At 38.8% G+C, this 10,694-nt stretch overlaps 1 protein-coding gene across 1 annotated transcript; it reads left to right on the plus strand.

Moving 5' to 3' along the window:
• Positions 1 to 4,593: 4,593 nt before the first annotated feature.
• On the plus strand, positions 4,594 to 7,110 carry LOC146611814 (ladderlectin-like). Its single transcript, XM_085343425.1, has 7 exons — positions 4,594 to 4,642; positions 4,763 to 4,792; positions 5,396 to 5,428; positions 5,844 to 5,935; positions 6,189 to 6,314; positions 6,470 to 6,569; positions 7,040 to 7,110. Exons 1-7 carry the CDS (start codon positions 4,594 to 4,596, stop codon positions 7,108 to 7,110), a joined length of 501 nt encoding a protein of 166 aa, XP_085199551.1.
• The last annotated feature ends 3,584 nt before the right edge of the window (positions 7,111 to 10,694 follow it).

The following is a 10,694-nucleotide window of genomic DNA, read 5'->3' on the forward strand; positions in this document are numbered from 1 at the left end:
CACTGCAATCCTTTGCTTTGTTTTTTGGGACTTCCACGTTCGGAGCTACACAAACTTCCCGCCTCTTCGTCCCAGCCCGGCCCACCGAAAGACTTTCGGCCCGGTCTGCAGGAGGATTCGCAGTCTGGCTTCCCTCCCTCTTCCCAGAGTGAGCGCCGCTCACGCAGCCGTCGCTCCGCTTCCTCTGGACAGTCAGCAGTGGTGAGCAACAAAGACCGTCTTTCTCATGCTCCTCCTGACCTCATGAACGTAACAAACAATAAACCCACCCCTAAGATTGTGAAGACTACCTGCCATGCAAGGGGATCTAAATCTACTAACTTAAAGGTAGTTGAGTCTGTGTTTGTTAACCCTGTGAACCCCTGCTCTGAGGATTTAAGAACCTGTTCTCATTCTGCACATTCTAAACCCAGTGTTAACATGACTAAGACTACTCCACTTAAATCTGATTACCACCCTGTGTATATTAGCCCTGTGTTTTCCTGTGCTCGGTGTCGCGTTGTACCCTCAGATTATGCCTGTGTGTTTCTTTGGTTTCTGTAGTCACGTCACGTCACGTTTGGTTTTTATGTCAGCAATAAAGCTGAGATTCTGATTTACAATTCTGTGTTCGAGTCCTGCGTTTGGATCCTCCTCTCCGCCTGCCCGCACACAGAGCCCTGACAGTAATAAAAGTTATTGTTTCAGGTGATGTTATTCTTTGCCGTTGGTTATGATTAATCATTCTATGATAGAATGTCTTTATAGTTCCAGTCAATCAGCAATGGATTTCCTAACTGAAACATTGCATCACTGCCAAGGAAAAAATGACTTCTGCGAAATCCAGTCAAAAGGAAATAACACACAGTTTATTTGACTGGTTTTACTGCTTAAATGTCCATGAACCCAGAAACAGATTATGTTTTTCATAAACAGATCATTGTGCGCCAAGTAAATTTGATGTTTGAGGATCATGTCTAAAGTTTAGAGTTAGCACTAAGACCAAGTTTAGCTTCAGATTTAGACCACTGGTTTTGCAACTGTTCCACTAATGTTATTTGGTAACTAGTCCTCTTCATATGTCATAGCTTGTGTATATTTTGAAGAACCATAATTCATTGTTGTTCTCTGTTTGTTTGTTTTTGTTTTGACAGATCTATCTGATCTTAGTGTGAAAAAGTCCTGTGGTATATTGTAATAACATGAACGTGTCTTTAATGTCATTGTTTAGTAAGACTGATATGAACTTATTAAGTCTAATCTGACTTTGTGTCGATCTTGCTTAATGACCCACGTTGATCAGAACAGTGTTGGAAGTTATTCTTTTCTGCCCCAAGACTTGTTTTTGTCCTGAAAGCTGACACTAAATTAGGAACAAGGGTGTTCTGATGCAAAATGAACTAAATCTAAAGGAAGTGCTTTCACTAAAAGGATTTCAGGTAGTTTTTATATGTATGCAGTTATACCCAGCTGCAAATGTTTTGCCTGACTATTACTGCCCCTGTGGGTTTTTTTTTTTGTTGTTTTTTTGCCTGAGATAATGACCTTTTTTAGCTTCATTAGTGTGGAAGTTCATACATCATAGTTGTTTTTGTGTTTTGCTCTTTGTTTCAGACACATTGGTAGACTTATTTTGTTTACTTTTGCTGTCTGTGTATTTGGTGTGTTGGAAGTCTATGCAAATAATGATTAATAAATAAAATACACATAATCTAAAAGCTTACTGTGATGTAGGCTCAAAATATATCAACCTGGTAGATATCTAAGAGCTAACACGATGAAATGGCTTTCTGAATTTTACAATCTGGAAGCATTTTTACCCTTTCATGCATGAATTATGACAACCTCAGTCAGGATTTTTATTCATCTTTAGGCATGAAAACATGAATAAAAATACTTCTATCCTGACTGAGGTCGTCATAATTCATGCATGACAGGGTAACAATAATTACAATGAAACACGTCATACATCTGTGGTAACATTAAACGACCAGTGGGTGGCAGGGTATGGAGTTACACATCAGTGTCCAATGTAGTGGTTTATGTTAAGTATACCATCAATACTGACACAAATACAAGCAAACAGCCTTCGAGTAGCCGTCCACTGTAGTGACCATTATGCGCGAAACGGTTAAGACGTTTCTTTTCCCAATTGCTTAAATAAAATCAAATTCTGTGACACTTTATTACATTGATTTTCATTTAAACATGTCTAGACTTTAGAAAAATGCTCAGTCTGTGCTTTTGTTTCTGATTTGGACCTTTTACTCTGCTCTGATCATTTCATACCTTGTGATCTTCCTTTTCTTTAGTCAGAAAGGGCAGTATGGTGCACTGCATTTCCACACACACTCCAAACCGTTTGAGTTCAAATTAACCCTAAATCAGATCCAGAAAGCAATACTGAATGTTTTATTAATGTCACTATCTCTGGTACATGCTGTTAACAGTTAAAACTTTACTTTTAATACACAAACACCCTGTTTAAATTCCTGATTTACTGCAGAGGTGAGCAGCATCAGGAATTACGATACTCAAATAATGCTAGCCCTCAAGGACACGTATTTCTTTTTTAACTGTAATAGTGATAGGAAAGAATAACATCCAAGTCAGAATATGAGGAAATGGTGTGGTTTGTCTTGGTAACTATGTTAAGTAACAGAACAGCTGTAGTATTTAAGATGTAGTAGTGGTTCATGTACAGTTTTGTTTTAATACAGTTTTAATACAGTTTTATGGCAGTACCAGAATAACGTAGAAGCAACCGTTCTGGATGCCTTTTCTACTACAATATCTACAAATGTCTGCTCTTTACACTCCATTAAATGGTACTTTTGTTGAATATGAGATTCATGTCATTAATTAATGTCATCATGCTTACTGAGAGTAAATTGATAAGTAAAAATACATTTTCGAGACAATGAAGTTTGCAAAAAGGTTTAGGGTGTCATTAACTGGCGACCACTATTAATGTTCAGTTCATCTCAGTTCAATTTTGTTTACTTCAAGCACAATTTTTGCTACTGCACCAGAAAGAAGACGGCAGAGTCATTTCATGACTTATTTGTCATTAAATTAGTGGTGCAGATTTAAAAATTTACCTGAAATATAGCACAAGTGTAAACTGTTCCTATAGTGTGGAGACTGTCTGTTTTTATATATTTACTATCTCAACAGTGTCAAAAATGTTAACTAATTTAGGCTAGATCACTACAAATTGGTAGCTACTTTTAACTTTCTGAGCCACTTTTCTGCTGCCATTTTGCTTGTTGCCAGTCAAGGAGCTGAATTCTTAGTTTCTTAATGATTTCTATTCCTGTTCTGCTGGGATTTGGTTTCATTATTTGAAACCAAATCCCAGCAGAACAGTTAACATGATATTAATTGTTAATCTCATATTAACAGTTAAACAGTTAATATGAGATTATATTTTCATGTTATTGTCTAGTTGAATTTGTGTAAATCAGCTTGCCAAAAATTGTCCTTTAACCTCCTAGGACCTGGCGTCCACATATGTGGAGACCACATTTTGGGTTGTCTAGACCACATTACTAAATTTTGCTCTGTGAGGGCCTGATATCCACTTACAAGGACATTATACTGCCACTGTTCTATCAAAATTTGAAACGAATGTCCTCATATGTGTATATCAGGCCCTCACAGAGCAAGATCAGGTAAAACAATAGTTCTTTGTTTTTACATTCATCAGGTCTCTTTATGGTTCCAATAAATCATTAACGGATTTCCTAACTGAAGTATTGCATCAGCAAGGACTTCAGTTAAATACAGTCATAAGGAAATAAGACGGTTTATTTATCTGGTTTTACTGCTTAAATGTCCGTTAACAGTGTTTCATAAATGAATCATTGTGCTTCAAGAAAACATGATGTTTGAGTATCATGTCTAAACTTTAGCATTAACACTCAGACAAGTTTTAAAACTTTAAAGACAACTTTTAAATTTATACCACTTGCCTTGTGATTGCTCTGCTAATATTATTTGGCTAATGTTATTTTTTTATTTGGTAGTCAGTCCTGTTCATATGTCATAGTTTGTGTATATTTTGAATATATCACAAGAACCGTCATTCATTGTTTTGTCCTTGTTTTCATTTACTTGCTTGTTTGAATCAAGTATTGTTACATGCCTATCATGTACAAACTAACAGGTGGAAATACATTTTCAAGACCATGAAGTGTGTCATTTTTTGACGACCACTGTTAATGTTCAATAGATTTCAGTTCACTGCTTTTGTATTGCACCAAGTCAAAACAACATGAGGTCATGTATCACAATACATGTGCCAGATACAATTTACACATCAATAACTTCCTGTTTACCAAACAGATCAGAGTTCAAGTACATACCTTTATGTGCACTCTGCAAATATCTTCCTGGCCTGCATACGCCCACAGGAACGTGACCTGATGTGACTCAGTTTACGTATATAAAGACCAGAGAAGTTCCCCGTCATTACTGCATCACTCAGCTGATACTTGAACAACATCTTTACCTGACAGGTAAGAATCCTACTTTTCATTCACTGACTTCATGCCTGTGCTCTTTCTGGATATTCATTGGCTGTTTTTGTTTATTTCATAACAGAGGATCAACATGAAGACTGTCCTGCTCCTCTCCGCTCTCCTCTATGCTGCACTGGCAGGTAATATTCAGCACACACAGACTCAAACAAACCTGCTCATCAGTCAATCAGCCAACCCTGAAGAAGTGATGGGAGACTCACTAATGCACCATTTTTACTGACTGTCATTTTTCTCTGCAGTTCCAGCTGAAGACAATCAGCAGACTTCAGGTGAGTGTTGAAAGTGTTTCTTTTAAGACGTACAAAGACAGTGAGAACAGAATCTAACACCAACACACGTGTGGTCAGTGTCCCCTTCGCTGTTGGCTTTTGTGTCATACTTAGCCTGCACTGTGACAGACAAGAGAACACACAATAAATAATCAAAACAGTCTGACTACAGTTCAACCAGCGTTTCAGCACCACAACCTTAGACTTCAATATGATCTCAAATTTCAAGTGTAGTATCTTCAGTACAGTTACAACTTGAATGTTGCTTTGAATTTCACTGTTACACAGTTTGAAGGTTAGCAATGTGCATCCTTAACCAACTCACACATATTTAACTTGGCCTCATTACAAGGCACATAAATGACCTGTATGCAATTTCAGTTTCTCATGAAGGCAGCTGAAAACATTCACAATAAATAAGGTGATGGTGCCTGACGTAGTCTTTGAAGTCACACGTGCTCACAGTCAGCTAACATATCTAGTTTAGAGTCAGTCACATTGTAAAGTGCTTCACATGTTGTGTGTAGGAACCAATGAGAACATTCTTAAAATGATATATATCTTCCTTTTTATCACTGATTGTGTTCATTTCTTTTTGTGCAGCCCCGGAGTTTGAAGGAGCAGCCAAACCTCAAGGTAAGACTCTTTCACTTCCCTTTTTGACCTTGTTTAGTTCACTGGTAAATAAGCTTTTAATTAACAGCAACAAATAGTCAAATCAAATTCAAACACCTCTCTCTGCAGGCCACAGTAGAGAAGTTTGGATATGTATGAATGTGTAAGCTTATTAAATATAGTGCCCATATTTTTGGCACCCCAACTAAGGATTGATTGGAAAGAATGCTGTGGTGAAACTGATGAGCAATAGGAATTTTACCTTTTGTCAAATGTCTTTACTTACTTTACTTTACTTTAAATACATTTTCTCACCCATTAAAATGTCATTTTAATATGGTTTTTGAGGCTGTTAAACATGCTATAAAAGCATGATCAAAAGTAAAGAAACAAAAGTAGACACAATAATGAAGTATTCATCACTGTCTGCCTGCAGCTCGTTTTAGCTTCTGTCCAGATGGCTGGTTCAGCTATGGTCCTCGCTGCTTCAAGTTCATCAATAGTCCCAGGTCCTGGTTCTCTGCTGAGGTACTGTCATTGAGCTCAACTATACATTTACACCTGAACAATGAGATGTTCCATGGTTTTTGAATTAGCTGAGCAAATTTTTAGAAACACCCTTTCATGGAAATCATAGAAATGGCGGTCTCTGCTTCACCTGAACTAAAGCTTTGGTGATTGTATATATTTGTAGGACAGTCAGTCTCCCACATGACTCACAGAGCTTTAAGTTCACACTGCAGCTTAATGATACATCTCTTTATGTTCATCTATCCAATAGGAGTACTGCAATAGTCTGGGTGGCAATCTGGCCTCAGTTACCAACCTCAGAGAGTACAGCTTCCTCCAACAGATGACACAGACAGCGGGTCAGACTACTGCTTGGCTGGGAGGTTTCAGCCTGCAGGTAGAGTTTTAGAAAAAAAGAAACACCACCTCAGTCAGTCCAGATCAAACTTTGGTCCTGGTCGGAAGTGGGTCTAGACTTACACAGAATGGATATGAGAATAAATGAAGAGACTAAGTCAACACTCCCTCACACATATGTTCTTTGCATCTCAGAACCAGTGGCTTTGGATTGACCGTGAGGGTTTCTATTACACCAACTGGTACAGCCAGTCCTCTTCCAGCAGCTACCCTTGCCTCTTCCTACGATCCACCTGTGAGTAATATCAGCATCTGAAAATGTTATATTATTTTCTTTTCTTACATAGAGCATTGCCTGTAGAGTTAACCTTGATATGTCAGTTCAGATCAAATTTGATACATGGCTTCTTTCAAGCTATGAGACTGACACACCCTGTGTTTAAATGTATGCCATTTTGTTAAATCTGATATACAGTGTGTCAGTAAAGTGTATTATTGTGCCCAAACACATAAGGGTTTGTTTACTGGGAATAACGGTGCAGAATTTGTCAGTCTGCTGCAGAGAATGCCAAACTGCTGGGGCACAGGGTAACTGCAGGTGGGGTGTTAATCTAGGTGAAATATTTCAACTTGGATGAAATGAATATATTTTTAAATAAGAATCAATAGGTGCTGACCTCTATTTAAATGCTGTTAATTGCTGATAAAAAACCACTGCCTTGATTAATTTAGTGTTAATTTTGATTTGTCTCTTTCTAATTCCAGATGGTTGGGGTAACACTCTGTGTACTTCCAGTTATTCTTTCATCTGCTCTAAGAATCCATTTGGTTGTTAACATTTATGCTAAACATCTGAGGCCTGTGGGTGGACCACATTGTATTTTTTTTCTGTTTAAAAGCATAAACTCTGTTGTATGTGTTATTGAATGGGAGATTTTTTTTAATTTCTAAAAATGTATTCTTCAAAGACTTAAATAATGAAGTGCTAGTAAATTTTAAACTTTGTTGGTCAGTGTAACAATTTCTTTTCTATAATAAAGACAATGTGTAATTTCCTTTCTTGTACCTCTTGTAAGTCTCCTTAAAATTCTTTCAAACCCAAATAACAATAAACAATACCAATACCAGAAATTAAAGGGGCAGTAAAGCCATACATCCCAAAATTAGATTTATGTGATTTGCCTCTGGTCTGTAATGCTCCTTATGAATCTAGGTTGTTTTGTGTGAGAGATTTGGTTAAATTAATAGATGAACACATGCATGCAAGTGCAGAAACACCATCAGGGATGTTCACTGATAACAGGAAAGAGGATCTGGGTTGAAATACCCAGGCAGGCAGGAACTGTTTAGGAGGTTTATTTAAAGTCTAAAATACAGAGGAGAAACAAATGACCATGAACCAGAGCAGAAATCCAGAACAACAGCTAGGCAGCATGACATTGGTGTGCATAAAAGACAATCAGATTATAAGATGGTAATTCATTTCAGTTTTCAAGTTTATTTACTTTGTGCAAAATCACATTAACAAAAACAAAATGAAACCTTTGGAGTGGTCTAGTCAAAGTCCTGACCTGAATTCGTTTAAGGTATGAACTTATGAAAGCGATTCATGCTCAAAAACCCCCCAAAGACACGTGGGCCAAAATTACTCCAAATGTTTTTCCAATGTGATATCTGTCCTATCAGCATTTTGATTACAGCACATGTTTTGGCCTGTGAAAATTGAATCATTGCGTAATAAAATAATTGTTAAAAAAAACCAAACAAATAACAACAACAAAAAAGAAAACAAACCCCCCAAAAAACAGAAATGTGCAGTCACTCTAAGAACATCTTTTAGCACCCCTACTAGGTCAAGAATTGTTTATGGTAAAATGGTAAATGGCCTGCATTTGTATAGCGCTTTTCTAGTCCTTAAGGACCCCAAAGCGCTTTACACTACATTCAGTCATTCACCCATTCACACACACATTCACACACTGGCGATAGCAAGCTACATTGTACCCACAGCTGTCCTGGGGCGCACTGACAGAGGCGAGGCTGCCGGACACTGGCGCCACCGGGCCCTCTGACCCGGTGGCGCCTGAATAAATGTCATAATCCTGGGTCTCTGACCCAGTTTTTTTGAGTTCTGTAAAATTTATGGTTGTTTGAGTATTGTATTTTCCATGAACTTTTGAGTTTTCATCATAGGCTATATTTAGGTCCTTGAATTTTCTGTTTATTTTATCTCCCCTGTGTTCCTTAATGTGTTCCTTAAAGTTTTTCTAGTAGAGATCACAGTCAGACACTAGTAGGGGTGAGGTACCATGCAAAGCAATCCCAACTCTCTAGTACCACAGGCCCTTTGCCCCTCAATCCAGTCAGAATAGCCTGATATGACAGTCTCACACATTAGAACTTTCCACTCTTGGAATGTTGGGTTTGTGGGCAATGTCTCAGTATAATTCTGGCTGCAGAGACAAACCTGACTGTGCACCATTTTTGCAGTGGTGGAATTACTGTTTTATCTCGTAGAAGACCTAAACATAGGGACAGTGGCTTAGTCTTACTCATTTCTCTTGGAGCTTTATATTCTATGCCAAAATAGCTTAACATTGGCACATTCCAATATGAAATGTGTTACACCCCTCAAAACAGGGAGAAAAGAATCACGAGAGTGATTATGACTTGCGTCTCTCATGCAGTCGTTTATTGCAGTGAGGAGAACGCGCGAAAGCCCCCTAGTGGAGAATAGAGACACTACTAATCAATCCCAAAAAAGGCTTACTAGCCGATCAGAGATGTATAGATTGTAGTTCTCTTAAGTAACATGAAAGCCATTAATATAACATGAAAAATAATAAACTCTTAACCATTTTCTTACCATATTTACATTATTTTCGTCCTTATATCAACTGATATGAATTAGTATTAACTGAACAGTTTTATATGCAGTAGTCCTTCAACCTGTCACAAATACAGAAAGGTGGCAGTTTCCTTTTCACATTTACAACAGACATTTTTATTTATAAATCCTGTTCTAAAAAGCCTGCATGATGTCCATGATGTTATGTCTAACATGTCTGTTACTTTTACCATTATCAGCCAAGATATATTCCCAGGTATCTATTTCACAATTCTATTTCTCTCTACTAGATAATTCTTAGATTGTCACATGTGCTGGTGGTCATGTGAATTGAGTTACTGTGGAATAGTAATGCCTTGTGATTAGATGGGGTTGGGTTAACTACTGAATTATCTGCTTTGTTTGGCTGACAATTTTCTATGCAATGTCTAATCTGCAAATTGTTACGGGTTCAAAAATTGGGGATGGAAACAAGAGGAAAAACCACAATAACAACACTGGTCCTGCCGGGTTGAGTCAAACAATGATTTTAATGATCACGCGCGTGGGAGATGGACACCGTACGCAGACAGCCTCAGATCTCAAAATGGTGGAGCATTGATCAAACTCTTATAACCTCTAGTGGCCCCCACCTTATCATAAAAGCCTAAACATTCACCTTCTTTCTCTCACACGGTGCCTAAGCTACGACCTTGGCTCCCTGTTTATCTGCTCCTGTTGAGATGGGGCAGAAAACTCCAGTATGTTCTGTTCTCTTCTAATCAGACAAATAAGGCGATGACTTTCTGCAAACAGTATTTCTTACAACTCAGCAGTATAATGCATCATAAAACAATATCATTCATTCACAATAAATCAGCAGTCTAATGTAATGCAAATCAGTTTAACAAATGCAATAGCTTATCCCACAACTTAGACATTCACATTATTCACACTCTCATTACACATACATATAGGATCTTGGGGGTGGGCACAATCACCGAGTCCATATTACCATCAGGGTGTGCACCTCACCCCTGGCGTCGTTGCCCACCTCTCAATTTTAAATACACTTAGACATAGAGGGCTATCAGGAGGGACTATGCGCTTACCTGCTGCTCTCTGGCAGGTAGCTCCATGCCCTCCTGGGTTTTAATTGCACCTTAGAACACATATGCATCAACACTACAATGAGCGGGTGGAGGGAGGTTTGGAGTCTTCTCCCACCCCCATTCTCTGCGGCCTGCTGGAGCGGGAGGGCTAGGAGGAGTTGGCCGTCCGACTGCGGTCTGGAGTGTGGGGCCTCCCTGCTGCTACGGAGTCGGGGTGGTCTGCCTCTCCCCACCGCAGGGAAAAGGGTAACACCACCTGGGTCTGGGTGCAGTTCCCCCCTCCAGGGGCAAGGGTACCTAGACCCGGTTTGTAGAGTACGCTTGGGGAGTGTGATCGTGTGTACAGCGTCTCTTTATGTCTGTCTCCACGTTGGTTGAGTGTGGAGTGAGTGCACATGAGAGCATGAGGGGGGGAATGGATGTTTGTGTCTGTATGTGCCTGTATGTCTGTGTCTATATGTCAGGTTGGGTATCAGACACC

Source organism: Diplotaxodon limnothrissa, linkage group LG19 (assembly GCF_057381915.1).
Source record: "Diplotaxodon limnothrissa isolate DT_005_m linkage group LG19, D_limnothrissa_male_GT1.1, whole genome shotgun sequence".
Lineage (NCBI taxonomy): Eukaryota > Metazoa > Chordata > Actinopteri > Cichliformes > Cichlidae > Diplotaxodon > Diplotaxodon limnothrissa.

Coding starts and splice junctions, on each gene's coding strand:
- LOC146611814 (XM_085343425.1), top strand. CDS start 4,594: ATGAAGACTGTCCTGCTCCTCTCCGCTCTCCTCTATGCTGCACTGGCA. Junction 4,643..4,762: donor CCTCTATGCTGCACTGGCAG/GTAATATTCAGC, acceptor TTTTCTCTGCAG/TTCCAGCTGAAGACAATCAG. Junction 4,793..5,395: donor AGACAATCAGCAGACTTCAG/GTGAGTGTTGAA, acceptor CTTTTTGTGCAG/CCCCGGAGTTTGAAGGAGCA.